The sequence below is a fragment of the Fukomys damarensis genome, unplaced genomic scaffold, assembly GCF_012274545.1.
Source record: "Fukomys damarensis isolate Sample0158 unplaced genomic scaffold, DMR_v1.0_HiC HiC_scaffold_35, whole genome shotgun sequence".
NCBI classification, from domain to species: domain Eukaryota; kingdom Metazoa; phylum Chordata; class Mammalia; order Rodentia; family Bathyergidae; genus Fukomys; species Fukomys damarensis.
Genome location: NW_022900947.1, coordinates 50,378,458 through 50,398,772, shown reverse-complemented (window position 1 = coordinate 50,398,772; position 20,315 = coordinate 50,378,458). Strand labels below are relative to the sequence as shown.

Sequence of the window (20,315 nt, the reverse complement as noted above, 5' to 3'; positions counted from 1 at the left end):
TCCCATTTTAGTTCTGACAAGAGTTTTTCTTCATGTTGAATTCTCTTTAAACAGACAAAAATATTATTGACCAGGTATTAATTTCTTACTGCTGTAATCATAGCTAAACTGGAATGTACAATACCAGACAATACACATTCTCAAAATTGAGAAATTAACTGATGATTTAGCTCAGTGGCACCATGCCTACCTTGTAAGTGCAAGGTATTGAGTTCAATCCCAGGTACCAGCAATAATAATAATAATAATAATAATGAGAAATAGTAAATAACATTTTCCAGTTTATTCAGTCAAAACCTAAGTACTATTTGAACAGTGTATGTGCACGCTGTTTAAAAAGAATACATGACTGGATTATTTGCTTTTATCTCTTTCTAGGCTAGACAAGAGGAAATAAGAGTACTAGATGGTTGAGGACCAACAAATTTTTTTGTGGGTGAAGAAATTGATACTACATGGTAAAATTTTGTAGGATTTAACTACCTCTTTTAAGTTCTTTAAAAAACTCTCAGGAAATTTCTAAAATTCTTTAAAGATTAGACATATTAATATGTGCATTGAAAACTAAAGAACAGCCATTTTTCTAGAATGAATCAGAATATATATTTCTATTACAAATTAAACCATTCTTATTTAGAGTACAATATGGATATACTTAACTCAAAGGTAACAGGTTTGAAAATAGTAAAGGAGGTGTGCTAAATTATTTCAAAAGAAGAATGCTTTATAGACTGTGTGCTTTAGGTGGTACTGCTAGTAGAATAAAAGTGGTTGGATCTTAACTTTGGCATATAAGGAGAATTGAGAAAAAAAATTGAAGCAGTAATGCCGAAAATTACATGTAACTTCCTTAAGTGTTTTCACACACATTACTTTTTTCTTTCTCAATTTCTGTGTGTAAATCCAGGCAACAATTGCTACTCCATTTTGCAAGATAAGAAAACCAAGTATAAAAGTAAAAACGGACCTGCTTTATTTTAACCTATGATTTCAGTATCCGTACTAAAGTCAATGCGGTATCTTCAGAGAGAAGAGGGTTTATAAAGGATTCATTTTGACTTGTGTAAGCAGTCGGAGTAACAACAGTTCTCTCTTGTTTCAGTTTCCAAACTTATTTCTCAGTAATTTATTTCTATTCTATCTCCACTACTCTTTTAGCCCCTTCCCCATGGTAGGCAATTTTAAAAGGAAAAAGTTAATACTACTTATTTGCATTTTATATATATTTCCTGCTTAGATTGAGTAGATAAAAATTAAAGTTTTCCAATGAAGTATCAATTTCTTCTTCTACGTATAATTACAAGCAGATTCACTGATGATTTCAAGCTTAAGGCTAACCCAGATGCATATGAGATATTGTCCACGTTTTCTGTGACTAGGTAGCGTCGTATATATGCTGCAGTAAAATATTTCTGAGAAAAAGCATACAGATAATGACAGTAAATGAGGAAATAATCGATTTCCGGCCAAGGTGTATTGAGTTTTACAAATTTATTTCTGCCAAAGATAAGAACGATGGATGGATTCAAAACCTTGAATTCTGCAACGGTTTAAGATACCATGTGCGGTACACCTGTAGGATTTTTTCCATGGTATATTTGTACTAGGAGAAAGTCCACTGGTTTCTGCTTCCCTGTGTAACCTATGCTTCTAAACGTTGCTGTGAGTAGTGACGCATGTGCTGACTTCTTCACTTTCTGTACCTGTGCGGCCCAGGACCAGGAGAGCAGCTACACCATCATTAAGTCCAAGGAGACCTCCATAACTGCAAAGGGCCTGAAGCCGGCTTCCGTGTACGTCTTCCAAATCCGAGCGCGAACGGCAGCGGGCTATGGTGTCTTCAGTCGAAGATTTGAGTTTGAAACCACCCCAGTGTGTAAGTCCTTTTCATTACTGTCAGCTTGGGCCTGTGTGGAGGTCAGCAGCAACCTGGGTATCTCCCAGGTCTGGGGTGCGCTCTCCTCCCTCCCTCCGGGCCCACCTTCTGCCCTGCAGCTCTCAGGCTTGGAGCCCCGTTGCCAGGCTAACCCTAGGCCTGCTCCCTTCTGTCTCCTGTGCTCCACCGGGAGCTGGTGCATTAGAAGATCCAAGAAAAGTTTCAACCTTGCTTTTAAAAACTTTGTTTCCACTATGCCATTCTTTATGGAATTATTGCCATTTACTTTTTACTTGTTTCTTTGAACTGTGCTACTTTAGTCTTTTTACGAAACCCCCCAGGGAGCATTCTTTAGCATTGAATTTGGCAAGAAAATGTTCTCAAAAACCAATCAGGCTTCTTCAAAAAATGACATATCTGACCATTTTTGAATAAAGAATCTGGAAGTCTTACTAAAATATTCTTTGGGTTCTCTTTTTTTCCCATAGTAGTGCATAAAATCTTTTCATCTTTAACACTGATAAATTATTTAGGTGACTGCCCTGTGCTAACGAAAAACACATTAAAAGAAGGTTTGCAAGAAAACTGTAACTTGACTTGTTAATAGGTGCAATTACTGAAACTATTAAAGTTTTGCTAAAAAGAAAATCATGAGGAAGTGGGAGGGGTAGGGGAAAGGAAAGAAGGGAAAAGAAAAATACGAGAAAAGAAAAAAAAACATGGAAACAAAAAGTCTTTGTAAATAGGGAAGGGTGGAGGGGGTGAAGGGAGGCAGGGGAATGGGGAAAAAATAAGAACCAAGATACATCATGTAAAGGTACAAGATCCTAATGATGAATGTAACCATCTATCGGTATTCCTAAAATGTACCAATAAACTTAATGGGAAAATAAAAATAAAATTTTGTGTGAGAAAAAAAAAGAAAAGAAAGAAGAAAATCATATACAGGAATTGTACGAAATGTAAAGTGTGTGTGTATGAACATACTCTTTAAGGCCTAGTTATATAAGAATTGGTGATGTTTGTGTGTTTTGGTTTTTTGAGGCAGAGTCTGACCGTGTAGCCCAGACTGGCTTCAAACTCCTTGTTATACTCCTGCTTCAGCCTCCTAAGTGCTGGGATTACAGTCATGTACTATTATGCCGAGTCTTAGAATTGGTGATTTTAAAATAAGTGAAATAAATTATATGTTTTATTAAGAAATCAACAAAGTAAGAGCTTGGTAGTTAGATCATCTTTGTACTTATTAGAATAACTATTAAAAATTTGTAATTTTACAGCCATGTAGAAAACAAAGTATAATTCTGTTTACAGCAGGCTTAACTAAATTATATGAAAATAATTTTTATTACTTTAAAAATAGCTTCCCAGGTGTTGCTTTAGTGGATTTTGTGTATTAGGGTATAATGTGGAAAATGCTTGACTATTTTTTTCTGTGAAAGGAAAATTCCATTCTTGAACTCTGAATGAAATTATTTTTTTGTTCGTTTTTTTTTTTTTTTTTTTTTTTTTGTACAAGGGATTGAACTCGGGTCCTTGCGCTTGCAAAGCAGGCCACCGAACCGCTGAGCTAAATCCCCAGCCCTCTGAATGAAATTATTGAAATTTGTGTCTCTAATGCATAATTTTCAGAAAAGTTTTCTATTAGAGTTGATGATAATAGGCATAACTAGTCAGAAGATTCTCCTAATATTGGCATTGGATTATTTTATCTCAGACTCTCAGTGTAAATGGATTTATGACAAATACATGTTATATAAATTGGTCATATTAAGTACCCTTAATTCTGTTTAGGTATTTGTTATGCACACCGTTTATGTATTCTACCAATTCTGGGACCAAAGCTGGGATAATAATACAAATATGCAAGAGTGCTTTGACACCTATACAAATGAAAATTCTCATTTTATAATAAATTCTATCCAGGCTTAGGATATTGGCATGTTTAGCAACTAGTTTTTCTTTGGATTTCTGTATTTTTCCTCTACCTTTTGTATTAACTAGTAGTTTTCAGACATACCCAAATTCATCAGCCACACAACTGAAAGACCTAATCCACAGGTCTTTGGTCATTAATATGTACGCAGTCTCACTGGAGAATATCTAGTTTTAAAATTTTTTCTTGTATCATTCCTAGAGGAAAAGAAATAGCACCCAACTTTTTTTCTACAAAAGTAGAAGTTAATAGGTAAATATTCTAGGGCTGTTTCCCACCTTCTACTTATTAGAGTCAAATCTTATTTCTTCCTTGAGTATGCATACATATACTTGCAAGGATATGAAGACATTTCTGCTGTTCAGAAGTACCTATTCTTGTCTCATCTTCATGTGGAATCCCTCTGGGTAACTCAGTGAGAATGTGTAAGCGCCAGTCTCCATACATGGTAGGCTTTCAACTAATCGTCAGAGTTATGCCTAATGTGAGCAATGCAGACAAGAAAAATACACTCCGCTTATTGATATTGGATAAAATATTTGTTTAAAAATGAATTTAGAATAATGACTTTGTTTTATTTAGTCCTCATATTAAGGTAAGTGGCCGGCCATTTCTCCTTTCTCAAGGCTCGCAGTGCACAGGGAGTCAAAGAAGATACCCAGCAAGTTAACAGTGTTTATGATTTTTGTAGATTTCATGTTGTAGGCATTTTATATTTATTTTTTATTTTGTTATTTGTTTTTGGTACCGGGGATCGAACTTGGGACCTTGCGCTTGCAAGGCAGGCAGCAGAACCACTGAGCTAAATTCCCCGGCCCCTATTAATTTTATTGGACAACACTTGATATACTCTTTGGTGAAATCTTTTTAATAATTTAATTCTGCAGTTATGCACATCATATCATAGCTTAATTCTTCACATAATATTTTCTTGACAGTTCTTGAATGCAAGAAGTATAGTATTTCAAACATACTTTCTGCTAAAGTTGTCAGCATTTTCCTTCTAGTGGTGACAGTCAAGAATACTGATTTTAACCACTTATTATCACTAACAGTCTATTCTGTCATTCAAGTGAATAAAGGTAGAACATTATTTCAAAATTACCTTGAACACAGTTTCAAAACTAATTTTCTAATTATTTGCTCAATTCACAATAAGTACACAAAAACAGCACACTGATCTTATGTTATTAATTTAATATTTAAAATTTATTATTTTATTGTACATTAGTCATTTACTTACAAGAAAGTTAAATTGTTATGAAAGTTTTTCCTTTTTCTACCTATCTTATAAATGAAAAATATAGCCCTAAAGCCAAGTGCAAATAATAAAACAACTGAAAAAAATTTATTTTAGAAAGATTGCATAAAGTGTGAATTTGAATGGGAAATCTCCACTCATTTTTAATCTCCCAAGCCTTATTTTTATTATTATTCTCTTCATTTTACTTTTATTGGGATTTGAAAAAAATTTAAATTGACTACTTATATTACCCATATTCTCAATATAAGTGATTAAAAAGAAAATAAAAACTTGCCAAAAATCCTGGCATGATATCACAAAGCTAATCCTAGCATTCTGGGAGGCTAAGACAAGAGGAGCACATTTTCAAGACCTATCTGGGCGAGTTAGCACTGTCAAAATGAAATGGGTGGTGGGGGTTGTTTGGAGGTTGGAAAGGTGAGGAAGAAAGAAAGAAGGAAAGGAAGAAGGAGGGAAAGAGAAAGAATAGAAATGAAAAGAAAAGAAAAAAAGCGGAGTATGTAGCTCAGTGTGAAGGCCCTGGGTTCGGTTGCTAGAACCAAACCAAGCCAAACAAACAATAAAAAATTAAGGAAAATGCCAACCAAAATACCTACCGTGAATGAAACCAGTCAGCTAAACTATCCAGCTCATTTTTTGCTTTCTTTTAACGTGTTTCAAAATTTGAGTTTCCCTAAATCTTTCTCAGACTCTCTTACCCCAAGATTTAATGACCATATTTGTATTTCATAAATGATTATTTAATGTATCACTTACTTTTACCTCGCTCTGTTTGACTCAAAACGATGTGGCCCAACTGTTCATGTATGAGGGTCTTATATTGTGGTTTAGAATATATTGCAGCCGAGAATCACATGCAGTTGTATACAACACACATTGTTTAGTTTTTCCCAGGGTCAGCATTTTTCAAAACTGTTGCTTACTGTTACATCTAGAATATTGATATTGATACAATTCATACATTTTGATTATATTTTCTTATACAACTTTGTACAGGTAGGTGCGTGTGTGTATGAACGTGTCTATATAATAAGGTTACATATAATATTTAACCATCTTCTGGAAATCATTTTGTCATTTAACACAATTTCCTGGTGCTATGTCCATTGATGTGTGCCTCAAATGTATTAGCTTTTTTTATTACATAATATTCCACAATATATATGGACCACAGTTTCTTTATCCATTCAACTCTTAAAGGATTTCCTTCTGATTATAGTTTTTGCTATTACTACTAAAATACTACAAGGGCCGGGGATTTAGCTCAGTGTTTCTGGTGCCTGCCAAAAACAAAACAAAACAAAAAAAACAAAAACAAAATTTATAAATATTTCTGTACACATTTTATATATCCTCTTAACTTTTTTGTTTCCCTGTGATAAATTCCCAAATGGTAATTGTATGTTTCATTTTATGTGAAATGTCACGTCTCTTTTCCAGAGTAGTTGTGTCACTGCACAGTTCCATAAGCTGTGCTGTGTGAGTGACAGCTTCTCCATGTCTTCATCATGATACATTGTTACCACCGTTTGCTCATTCATTCACTAGTAATTTGGGCTAGGTGTCCCGTAATGTCTCACCGTGGTTCTAGTTTGAATTTCCTTCATTAGCTAATGAGGTGTGACACCCTTTCTTGTGTTTGTTTGCCTGCCATGGTATTTTAAATGTTCCTATTGATTTCTATGAAACCTGATTTTGTTTTTGTTTTGGTACCGGGAATCACACTCAGAACCTTGTGCTTGCCAGGCAGGTGCTGTGCTGCTGAACTAAATCCCCAGCCCTTTGAACTGTTCCCAGTTACCAAAAATTCCAACTCTGATCTGGTTCTCCTAGTTAGGTAATTTCGTAAATACCTATTTCTATGGCAGAAAAAAATCTCAAGTTTGAAGCCTGGTATTCTAAAGTCTTTATAACTTAACGTTTATTTTCAGCTTAAATTTTTAGAGAGTATGAAAGTGCATACTGATTGTAAAAATAAACCTGGCTATGTATTACAGAATAATAATTGTCACAGTTGGTATCTTTTCAGCACTGTGTGCTACATGGCTTCAGACTTTGCTTTTCAGGGTTCCCAAAACAAACTTCAGTTATTTGTTCACAGTTGTATCATCAGCCAATTTTTAATAAATATACAAAAGAAAATAGGAGTATGGCTAAGTTTTACCTTTAAATATTACAAATTTTACAGTGTTTTGAAATGATAATTGTAACTTATACTGGCTCTAACATTTCCCCCTCTTAAAGATTAAGGAATACGAAGGCATTGATAGACTTGTAAGTTCTATACTTTCATCTAATATAATAATGAGCATGGATATCCTCACCGTAAAGAAAGCAAAAAAAGAAACCAAAATCTAGACAAATGATATCCTACTAGAAATGGCTCATAAATTAATCATTGCATGTGAAATACTCAGTAATTAAAACTCATCAAAACCTTAGAAAATACTGCAAATTTTAAAAAGTAGATAATGAAAATATAGTCCTTAAATTTTTCGTAGCCCCTGATTCAACTGCCCGTGATTTGTTTAAAAGACCTGAATTCAGGAACATTAGATAAAAACAGAAATATGAATATTTGTGATTTGACATTACTTTTAAAATTCTATCATATTATATTAAATTAAATATCTGGGAATTTCGGGTATCCCATTAACAACTGTTTTAATGCAAGACATATCTAAGTGCATTGTTCAACATACTGTTAAATTAGCTCTGAGCAGTTATTACAAATCAATCATTTGAGCCTATCAACCACCTATATTTCTTTCTCAAATTTAATAGTTTTGTCAGATTGAAGTTTCCTTGTTTGTACTTCTACCCCTCACCCATCCATACCCATTTCCTCCAAAACCATATCTTTGAGAGTTATCAAATTGGGACATTCAGACCTGACATACTTGTCAGAGTCATATTAGAAGGTCTTTTGAATGTTGGTCTGGGAAATGGGGAATATTCTTCCATAGGAAGTAGAATCTTGGTAAGTTTTTGGTCAGGGAAAAATCATCAAAGTCATATTTTTAGGCATTTAATATAAGTACGTACAAAACAAAAAAATCCCCTAAAACACTGTAAATCATATTCCAGCATTTTGATCATAGGGATTTGAATCAAATAAGTGTGCAGTGGAAGAGAAGAAGTGATGCATGAAGAAAAACATATGAAACATGAGAATATTTAGTAAGCAATGAGCAAGTAGAGGTTAAGAAACATTCAGCGATCATTAGATCATTAAACCAGAAATAGATCTAATCATTTTATTAAGTTATGATTATTTGTTGATCTGCTTTTTTATTGCCCTTTAGGGTAGATGTGGCATAGGGGTCAACATTAAACATGCTTATGTTTATGTATCAATAAAATCCAAACAGAGGAGAAAGCAGACCTTACTTTTTTAATGTAGAATGTTGCTTAAGAGAGAAATAAATATTTTAAATATTTAACCTTTCATCTGATACTTGTAAATTAGTGTTGTAAGCAAAGAAGTATCTGTGAGGGAAGGGGATAATGGAGGAAAAGAGAAGAATAGCAAGAGGGGAGAGAAATGAGGAGGGTCCGGAAGTAGGATTTGTCAAGTTCACTCAGAAGATGTGGAAGAGAAAGTGGAGGCAACAGAATGTACAATTCAATGCTGTAGAGAGGAATGAAAAGAAAACATTTTGTGGGACACCACAGGCAGAAACAAGGAAAAAATGTCAAGAACGGCACATTGATAAGGTCAACAATGTCAAATTCTTTATCATGATGCTTTGCAAGATAAATAAAATATCTATTACATTTAATAAATATCATGCATAAAGCTCAATGGCAAAAGAAAAAGTTTAGAGAGAATTTAATAATGTTGACCCTGAGAAAGTGAGAAAAGATACTGACAAATACCAAGTAAACAGAATGATAGATTAGACAAGACAGAGTAAGCAGAAATGGTACCTATGTACTTACTTATAACTGTCAGCAATTGAAGCATTATGCTAATTACTTTGTTGCTGGTATCTACACTTTTACAAAAAATAACAATGATCCTGGGAAATTCTTTCTATTTTGAAGGTGAGGAAATAACTCTTTTAATGATGAAATAATTTCCTTGGCCCATAAGTCCAGTGTATGTTGTACATTTTTTTTCACATTCATGTTGAACAACAGTGAGTTTAGGTATAAGGATTTATTTTTCCCAAAAGGAGATATCCTTTCATGCTTGTACAGAAAAAAGAAACAGCCGTTAAGGGGCAAAAAGCACCTCCAACAGGGAGGGCATGAAGAAACAAGAAGAGGGAAGTGAAAGAGGAGATTTCACAGTGGAGTTAGGTAAAGCAAGAGGAGGTTATGCAGTGACACTTAACCACAGTTGACCACTTGCTTTCAGCTATAAAGTATTTAGTATTTCTAAAGTGTTCAAATTGAAAATGGATTTAATATACTAAGGAAATGAGAAAGCCTTATTGTGACAGTGATTCTGTCTGGACATTAATGCAAGAATCAAATGCATTCAAGCAGCTATAGCAGCTCACTAGAAACAATATTGAGTTCACATAACATGGACTCAGGCCTGCATACTTTTCAGTGATGGGTGGGGAGTCACTGGAAAGAGCAGTAATAGAAGTGACCTTAGTTTAGAGATGTAGAAGGCAAATCTTGGGCAGCCCTACTAGTGATCATGGGATAGTTTTCCTCCAATTTATATTGCATACTGGGAAACAAATTTCTTATCGTGGACCTCAGCTCAGAAAGAAAAAAAGAGAGAAAAAAAGAGAACAGGGCCATGGAAGTATAACTCATCACTCAAAGTAAGAGATAGTAAGAACATAGACTTACAAGTGAGAGTTTTGCTCAAATTTGCTGTTGGTAATACTGGATTCTCAAGGCCTGACTGAAAGGGTTGATATGTAGATCAGGCCAAGAAAGTGATCAAAAAATTTTGTAGTTGAGGATAAAAAGTTTCTAGGGCAAGGCAATTAGATTAGAAAGGGAAATTTAAAATCCAAAGACATTATTGGACCAAAATCTGCTAAATGGTGGTTAAAAAACAAAAACAAAAACAAACAAACAAAAACAACAGAACCCACTATGGTTGTTACTAGTTCTAATGACTTAAACTTCTCTATTATGGAGGCAAAACTGTGCTGCACTGAAATTATCAAAATGCTTATGTCATTAAACAAGAAGCACACCAGGTACCCCATGAAAGGTTCTTGAGAACCTTAGTAAAATTTAATTTTCTCTATATGTTTCTTAGCCCAAAATGTATCTTAGTTATCAAAACAAAGGAAAAAAATTCTTGCTTATTTTGGTACATCTATGTAATAATGTTCATATTTAAGTTATCATATTTATAGCAAGTATATTATTAAAATAGAAAATATTTTATGCAAATTATGCATTAAAAGTGATATAAGCAAGTCTAATCATACTACACATTTCTGGAAGTTGAAATTTATGCCTTGATAATTTTCAAAAAGTAAAACTATGAAGTATACATACTGATTATATTCAACTTGGAATTATGTTTTACTTTCAGATTACATTCAGACACTGATACTGTGTTTAACTTCTTTGGGTTTACAGTCACCTTAGTTTGTACTTTATGTCCATGGAGAAAATCATTCTGCGTTAATCAGGGTTTTTTTTTTTTTTTTTTTTTGAAAACAGGGAGATACAAATTCTAAAAATCTCAAATCTCCTCTACTTAACACCTTTTTTTTTTTAGAGGAAGGTGTGTAAAAGCAATGAGGCTGCTCTGTTTATCCTGCAGACCTCAGGCTCCTAGATGATTGCTGTGCAAACAGTATACATTAAAATTTTATAATGACAATAATCAATGACTTAGGGATGCTTTCAGATTTCTATTTGGAGAGTAAATATTTTCTCCTAAGGGTGCCTTTTCAATTACATACTTTTGGGAAGAGTTATTATGGAGAAAGCCAAATGTGAGTGAATTGCTTAAACTATAAATTGATTCCCAACTACTGGCAGCTCTTCTTTTGGATGCACACGACCATGTGAACTGTAAGCTCTGTTTTCTGTGTCTCCAACAGCAGTGGCAGCATCCAGCGATCAAAGCCAGATCCCTATCATTGCTGTGTCCGTGACAGTGGGAGTCATTCTGTTGGCAGTGGTCATTGGCTTCCTCCTCAGTGGAAGGTAAGAGAGGAGCCAGGGTGCTCAGCTCTCGAGGCGGATCTCTCCTCGCCTTGATCTGACCCCTGGGCTGTTCCGCACAACCCAAACAAATCAGGCAAGTAGACTGTCAGGAGCTAACTTCAATGCAGGATGGATTTCTTAAGCCTTATCTTGTCCAAATTAGTTCAAATTATGCAGCAAACAGTTTTTCTTTTTTGGGTATGCTCTTTTCACAATAGTAGGACTGAAGTGATCTTGTTCATTCTGCTAATATAACTACATTTCTTCTTTTTTTTTTCTTTTTATTGAGGTTATTGGTACAATCTAGGTATACAATACAATTACATTCATCATTGGGATTCTGTACCTTTACATAATAGGTCTTGATTCTCATTTTTCCCCTTGTCCCTTCCCTCTTCTTCTTGTATACTTTATATTTAATTTAGTTATGTCCTTTTGCAAAATATATGTCATTGCCTACTTCAGTTTTAATTAAAACTTGGGAAGACCTAGGATTGTATCTAGTAGATGTTTAAGCAACAGGACTATTTCTATAAATCAGACGTTCTGGCAAATAAACAATTTGAGAAATAATGAATTTTTTCAATACTTATTTTTATTTTCAGCTCCTGAATGTTTTCAACTAGAATACATCAATCATGGTGTATACTGACTTAAAGTAAATTTCCATGCTAAAGGACACTTGAATATGTACGTTATGTCACTTTTTTCATCTTGAAGATATAAGACATATAATCCCATAAAGGACAGTTTGTAGAAATTTTTGCTGAAATTGAGCTAAGCATAATAAACTTTCCAAAAAATACACTGAGTAAATAAATAGATCTGTTGTTGTAACAGACATGTTTTTATGGAAATGTGGAAATATTTCCATATTTTTTATCCAAACTGTTGTGAAAAAGAATATTCATTAGTGAGAATTCTCCATTTGAAAATTTAGTTTGGTATTGTGAAGCCATTATAGAAAAGTTGAAAATATTCATAGGAATATTTGAACCTGACAAAAAGTGTGAAAATGTGCTACAAGTTCCAAAAACAGTCAGAAAATCAATTTATTCATATTGATTTTGCTAGTTTCCTACTCTGTTACTGTTGACTTTTCACAAAGTAATCAACCCACAGAATTAGGCATTTTTCAATATTGTGTTCTGAAAAGATTTGTGTCCATACCCTTAAATCCTAGTGGCAACAGTTTATTTTCATTAAGCCTGTCTAGTTCCTTTGAGTATGCTTACTTCTTCTAAACTCAAACATTTAAGAGTGTTCAGAGTTTTCTGAAGAATACATGGTAAAACCAATTTCTCAGTTTCAGCTTTCAAATTCCTAGTTTCAGGTCAGCTCTGCTGTGTTGAGGAAGACTAAGCCCAGCCCAGCTGCAGGGCTGGTGCTGTCTGTGTCACTTGCTCTTCTGTTGGAAATCCTCTGGGGAGGGTGCCTACCGAGTTCCCTGCGTTATGAGCTGCCTACCCCAGTTCTGTCATGAAATCTTTTCAGCTAAAAGACTAACACAGTTTCCCCAAAGATAAGGAGAGGTTTAAAAATGTGCATAAGCAAATTTTTATGCATGAAATTGTTACTGTATCATTTTGTTAATGTATATTCATGAATTTCAAGGGACATTAGTCATCTGATAAAAATGTCTTTGGCTAATGTGTTTTACTATTTGAAAAAGTAGTTTATACTTCTATACATATGCTTATTCAAAAGCTAAATGGTATGAGTCTTGGAAGACTTTTGTCTATCTCAGCTCAGGCGTTGGACTTCACTATCTTTGCAAATGAACATAAAACTAAATTAAGGAATGTAGCCAAAATCTAACACAAATTTGGGAGAGTATGTTGAATTCTGGCAAACTATCAAAAACTGCTTGTCCTAGCAATGATATATGGGTGTTAAGGTATGTATTTCTCCCTGTCTGTGCCCAAATATATCCAATAAATCCACACTATGAAAACACTCACTTGATGATATTAGGGCTATCTTCTTACTTTAATTGTTTCTCATGGGTAACTTTTTTAATCTTGTTAATTAGGCATTGTAACCAGAAATGTGATTGTAGGTAATATATCTTTTAATTGAAAATAGTATTGGGGCCGGGGATTTAGCTCAGCGTTTCGGTGGCCTGCCTCACAAGCGCAAGAATCCAAGTTCGATCCCCGGTACAAAAAAATAAAATAAAATAGTATGACTTCTTAGTGATTATATAATTTTATTTAATTTTGATATATTGTAGAAATATTGATATTGCTGTGTGTATTATTATTCTTTTACAGTTTATATTATCATTAGGCCTGAGAAAAGATATATTTTAAAGGTTAATATTAACTGACAATTTGTATTCTTATTCATATGAAAAAAAATCGTCACAGGCCATACCACATTGAACATTATAGGACTAATTTATCTCAAGGAAAAATATCAACTTTAATTTATTGTAAAATACACTCAACGATTAAAAAAGAAATAAAATACAGAGACTTCCCATTCTTTCAAGGCTTAGGTTGAGTATGCACCAATCTTTTGGAATCTTCCTAACTAAGCATTGTTTAAAATGATATAGATAAGTACCAAATTTGAAAAAGTTTTATTTTTCAAAAAATTGGTAAGGGGGTCATCTCTTTTAAAGTTTTTCATTATTCCATAAAGCACTTTCTGCAGGGATCAAATTTTCTTTTTACTACTTTTTTCCAATTAATCTTTAAGTGATTTTTTTCATTGGATTTCAAAATTATTGACATGCCATCAGCAATCAATGATTAATTACCCTAGGATGATTACAAATTAAACCTCCTGATATGTATATTGTAGGTGTTCTTTTGCTTTTTTTTTAAATTAGTAACAACATTAAACATTGATGTCTTTCTTCATCCTTTTCCTCTTATATGTACTATTCTGGATGTATAAATGTGTACTTTCTAGATGTAGAAATGGTTTAATCAACATTTTTCCATCAGGCTGTTATCTTTTAATTATATCTATAAGACATTCTTTTACTACATTTTTTCCTGTTTCTTTTCTTCAATTAAATTGACTTTTTTCTTCTGTGTGTGCATTTCAAGCATAAGGCCTAAATTCCAAATATTGACTCTTAAGTTCTCCTAAGTCTAATATAAATTTCAAATTAATAGGATTTAGTGGTAGAAAAATACAAAGTAAAACATCTAACATCCAGAAGTGATTCTTCTTAGTACTTTTTCCAATATAGACTTCATGGGATTAATGAACTTTTTCTAATACTTTGTTTCTGATCTCTCACATGTCACATGTTCATAAATGTAATTGCATCTCAGAAAAATTCCAGAACTTACTTTTCATTTTAAATTAGTTCCATATGTACACTCGGAGGTAAAAGGCACACAGATGTGCTCCTGTTTACACATGCTGTTGCATATAAGCAAACAAAAAAGACATAAAATAACTTAAATCTTTTTGCCAGTTTTGAAACTATAAAGTGGAAAATAGCTCCTTAAGAAGAAGAAAAATTCTATTTTATTGCTTGGCTTTGTGTATGATTTCAAGGCTATTCATATGTGACTTTCATGCTAAGATGTTCTTGATCTCAGAAGTTTAGTCGGGAAGTGGCTTATTTTCTGTGAAAGCATTATTTTCACTTCTATGTCCTGGTCTTCTTTAAGTCATGTTCCTGGACTTAGTACTATATCCTATTTCCTTCTATCTGCCATGAAACCATAACAACTCAGTACTTTTGATATGTTCTGCATTTTCTTAAGGCGAACATTTTTCAGAAACCAGTGAGTACAATGTATTTTGAGACTGAGTTATCAAAATTAAAATACCATGAACATGTAAGGAACATCAAAAACAAATAGTTTTGTGTAAAGCACAGATTTAAGTTTTTTCTCTTTGTTGTTGTTATTATTGTTGTTGCCGTGAAAATACTAGGGTTTGAAGTGTTCTCAAACCTTCAGAGAATCTCTTGCCTGACGTAAGTAGCAGGATAGTAGTACTGATGACGATATGTACCACACTGCCCAATGTTGACTACCAAAGATCTGCTACTTGGAGTCATTCTCAAGATTTCACATGGGATTTTTCACACCATTTGCAGCAGCATTCGTTTCATGTCAGTTGATAGCTGATGAAGTTACTTCCTCCCATTCCCTAAATGCCCTCAGAATGGCCTATCCGAGACATGTGTCCTGGTTCTTCCTGCTGCCTCCTGCTCCTCTGCCCCAGGAAACAGTGATTCCTGTTCACCTTTTCAACTCCGCATCAATCTCATGCTCTCCCTTGCCCTTGAGGACTGGTGATCCCCTCCTTGGCACACCAGAGCTGCATGTTCTCACGTGGGTCTTTTGCTGGGTTTTTGTCTGTCTCTTCAACTGGGATAAGATACAAGATCACAGAAGAGAGACTTTTATCTGTGCTTCTGTCACACTTGCCACACCAGGAAACTGTGTAGAACACATAGCTGTTTAGTGGACACCTGGGGCTTGAATCCAGTCCTGACTTTAAGACCGTTACTCTTCACTATAAACCTTCTGAGTGACTGGCAGTCATTCTGCTTGTGAACTCTTTATATAAAATCTCTGATTCTCTACTACTAAAATAATGGCACTAACCTTTCAAAACTTTACATATCAATCAGGAATATGAATAAAACATTTTTTAGAAGTTAGTGTCAGCAGTACCTTGACTAATGTACATGAAAAATACATTAGGTCTTAGTGGATTCTTTCTATACTCTTCGCTGGAAAATTGTACCTGGTATATAGTATTTATTCTAAAATCACCCACAGCAAATGTCACCCACTCCATGACCATTGCTAATTTTTTGAAAATTGGTTAGTTTCAATTCTGTGTACTCAAAGTCTGCTTGTCCAGTGAAGTATTTAATCTTATCACTTACTCTGTTTCCTGATACATCTGTATTCATTTCAAACACGCAGACTGTGGTTTAGGGTAATGATGCTCACTCACAATATGACTGCAGGAGGGACCTGGATTTCAAGACTCTTGAAAAATGTGCTTTAAACTATCTTTCCAGTATTGTCATTGTCTTTTAACTTAGGTTTATTTAGTTGCAAATGACAAAAGGCAAGTTCACAATGTCACAGTCCATAAAAGAATGATAGATCACATAGCTGAAAAGTTTTTTTAATTTATAATTAAAAGAAAAAGAAAATACAAGTACTGACAGGCGCAAACATTAAAATGATATCTGGTATCCAAGAAAGTTTTGACGCAGTATGGTATTTAAAGGCTCTAATCAAAAGCTGGAAAAAAAATGAGGCAATTGGGTGGAGCCCAGGAACACTCTGACATCCAGAGGTACAGTGAAGGAAGAAGACCCATTTGAAACGGACAAGATGAGTGACCCATCAGGTGGCCAGAGACCAAGTGATTATTGGATTATTGAAGAGGAATGGTCATTGCTTTGAACTGAGGTGGGAGGGCTCTTACTCTTCCTTTCATCCTTAGAGTTCCCATGAGCTCTGACAGAAATGTTTTACCCAGATCCACAGAATGAATCAATCAGCAGAGCACTGAGCCCTTAACTAAGCAAAGGATGGAAAATTTACCTTACAGTGCCTGGCCCAGCATGATGGGTGCTCATGCCAGAACCTGACAAGAGGGCTGGTTCCACGCAATGCACATGAACTGAAGAGGAGGAAAGAGGCTCTCACTCTGTTCCTGTTTTTGTAGCCTTCCTTTTCTCAGGATGAGTTTCCTGCAATTGCTCAGTAAACCTTGCCTCATTTCTCATTCTTTCTGTCAAGGCCTCCCTTGATTCCTTTTGCCAAATCATTCTCTCGTTTCACTGAGGTATTAGAACAATCCATTAGTATTTTTCATAGAATTTAACACTTTCAAGCAAAAACGGTAAGATATTGAATAAATATCTTCCCTCTTCTGTCTGCCAGTAAGTACTTCTGTGGCTTTCCCACATAACCCGATTGAATGAATACCTCATAAATTATTGAATTAAAGATGAACTGCGCATTAATCTCCATTTGAAGTTCTTTGTGCATTTTTCTCTATTAATGATAATTTGAAAAATGAAAAGTGTTAGTATCTTTAACATGAACATAATGGAATATCCAACCCATAACTATGTTTTCTTAAACTCTTGGGGCCATCACAAAATAAATACAGTGATTCCAAGAAATATTATATACTAGTTATGAAATCTTCCCAATAGTATGACAGTATTTATTTTGTATGTACACATTCTCACGCTAATAGTATGTACTTGGTATTACCTGGCAGAAGTAGCTTTTCTAAATAATAATTTATAATAATAAGACTAGTTTTATTTCTCTCCTGATTCTCTGCAGTTTAGGAACATCATAGCTACACTGATATACTTGGCCTCTCTCACACATGTGGATTATATAGATTCAGAGCTTGCTGCCTGCTGTGGTGGTACTTTCTTGCAATCATAGCACTCCAGAGGCTGAGGCAAGAAAAGCTTTGCAAATTTGCCAGTCTGGGCTACACAGTGAGTTCAAGGCCAGCCTGAACTAAAAGAACTTGCTAAATTTTAGCCACAAAAATCCATTATATACCATACCTTATCATTATTTTAAAATGAAATAATATGAAAATATTTTCAACTTCACCATTCATCCTTGATTTTAGAAAAGGAGTCCTTAAAAGTACATCGTGTTGGTTTTTGAGTTAGCAATAAATGTGACTTTCTAAAATAATACATCCAGACATGTATATTGATTTAACATATGAGAGTTGTTTCCCATCTATTTTCTCATGATTACATGCTTTTTCTTCAAAGGCTTTGCATCAGAAATAATTAGCAAGCAGAACATGATTTATTAATGACTGACAAATGGGGATCAGGGTAGAGCAGTGCCAATAGGACCGGGGGCATGGCTACAGCTAATTGCCCACAGTGGGACGTAAACTGTCCCAGGAAACTGAAGCTAAGATGGTTGCTGGCTCATTTGCTCGACACTATCAAACATCCCACCTGCAGTTTTTCATAGATCGAACATGTAAATATCACTATAACTTTCAGGAAGTTGTCCTGAAGCTAGCATGTCAAAGGAAAAATTCTATAGTACTGGAGATAGCAATCTATAACATTGATTGACAGAGACGTAAATTGTTTTTTAAAAAGAATCTGTAGACGTACAGATCTTGCCCAGTACAAAACAAAAGGCAAGGCAAAAGCCTAGCAAAATACACAGTGTGTCTGAAGTTCTATTTGCCCAAAGCCCTACTTCCAGACCAATGTGATCCCAGATTAAGTGGAGAGCAGCTTTGGAGCTGGAAACCTGGGTGGGTCTCCCCGGGTGAGCACCTCTGCTGGTGTCTGGGGACTTCTCTTCATCCCTGGAGGGTCCCAGGAACGTGAGCTGTCACAGAACCCAAGACCCAGCTCCATAATACAAATCTCTGTCCATGCCGAAGGGTAGAAGAAAAAGAACAGAAAAATTTCACCATAAAAGCAACTCGTTCCTCAAGCCAATTCTCATTTTTGAGAAACAAAGCAGAGAGCTCCAAATGATGTGCCCAAAGCCACATGTCCAAACCCGCGCTTCAAAAGGCCTAACAAATACCAAGACATGAATCAATGTTTTTAATGGATTAAAATCTCAAAAAGCCAACTTTTCTATTCCATGTGGGAGAGCCAATGGCTGTGATAGATCCAATGCTGTGAAGTGTACTTAATTCCGTTTATCCCATTTAACAAGTCCCTTTTCCACTCCTCACTTCTTGCTGCCCTCATGATTTCATACTCTAATAACATTTTAACCTCACAGAAAAATGACCCACTGCTGCGCCTTAGATCAGCACACCCTGCATACTTCCCCTACTCTCCTGTACCCACCAGTGATACTGAGAGCAATACCACTCCATTTTAGGTGTCATGTTTGGGTTTTTGTTCGCCTTCACTGCAGTTTCTTGTTGATGACCTACTACATTTTCTTCCTCCTGGTAATATTAAGTGTTGAGATCAACGTATCCATGATAGTCATTTTTGAGTTCTTGTCCCGTGTATTTTTATATGAAGTTCAGTTGTATGTGATCAGAAGAGGAAACCCAGAAAAAGGTCAGGAAAACACACTCAGTTAGTACTCAGGTCCTAGGAGAGAAGCAGAGCAGGGTGTGCAGTGTAGAATTTTAGTTTTTCTTTTATGTGGTTTTAATTCTGTAGACTTTTGGCTTACAGGAGATGTTTCTAGATGCTTATCGCCTTGGCCTGCGATGATTAAGGCAGAGGCAACAGGCCAGATATAGGGTTTTATTTTTGTTTGTTTGCTTTACCCTTTTCCTGGACCTGTTTCCACCCTGGAAGGCATCATCAGGTTGTCAAGTCTGTTCATTAGGTTTCCTTAGGCTGTTGCAGAACAACTTTACAATTCTTCCATAGTGTGCCTCCAGAGGCTGTGGGGGTTATGGAAATATTTTGGTGTTTTTGGCTGAGGATTGTGGTAGCACATTTAGGGATGTCCCTGAATAGATCTCTGTCTTTTCCCTACCCCGTCTTCTCTGTCACCATCCCTGGTCTGCTCCCCATGGCAGAACCAAGCAGCTTTGTTTCAGCATATTTTCTTGTCATGACAGTCCTACCTCGTAGCTTGTGGACCAAGGACCGGATCCCTGAAGTTTGAGCCAAACAAAATTCTGCTCCTTCTGTTGTGGTACAAATTTGTGATTCATGTTGAATTTCAGGTGAATTCACCTAGCTTTGAGTGCTTGATATTTTAATTGAGTTTGTTTAGGGCTTTCACGTTTAATAGGAAAAAGATAATTGATTTTAAAATATGAACAAGTATTTCATATAGGAATGTATAAGATCAACATGGCATTGAAATATAGAGCAAAGCATTAAAGAAAGACCTTTAAAACGTGAGAATATAAGAGGAAGTCAAGTACCTTCTACCTCAAAACTAATTTTTCCTCCACTTGCTGGGATAGCACCACACAGATTTGGGGCACACATTGTCTGTGAGACCATCAGACATGCCAGCCAGTGTCACAAAGCTTCATTTTAAAGGATATGAATCCAGTTACCACCATGTAACGAGTACACATATTAAACCTTTAGAATGATTCTCATTTTCTTCATTCACTGCAAATAAAATTATCAGAAAATATCAGTCTGTAGGTCCAGT

The 20,315-nt window shown here is 35.1% G+C and overlaps 1 protein-coding gene across 4 annotated transcripts in view; it reads left to right on the top strand.

Moving 5' to 3' along the window:
- Positions 1–20,315, top strand: part of Epha5 (EPH receptor A5) — a 306,726-nt gene that overhangs the window by 218,148 nt on the left and 68,263 nt on the right. For all 4 annotated transcript variants that reach the window (XM_033758857.1, XM_033758856.1, XM_033758855.1 and 1 more), the window contains 2 exons: positions 1,717–1,876; positions 11,109–11,214. In XM_033758857.1, the coding sequence (XP_033614748.1) occupies positions 1,717–1,876; positions 11,109–11,214 (266 nt within the window). The remainder of the gene's footprint in view (positions 1–1,716; positions 1,877–11,108; positions 11,215–20,315) is intronic.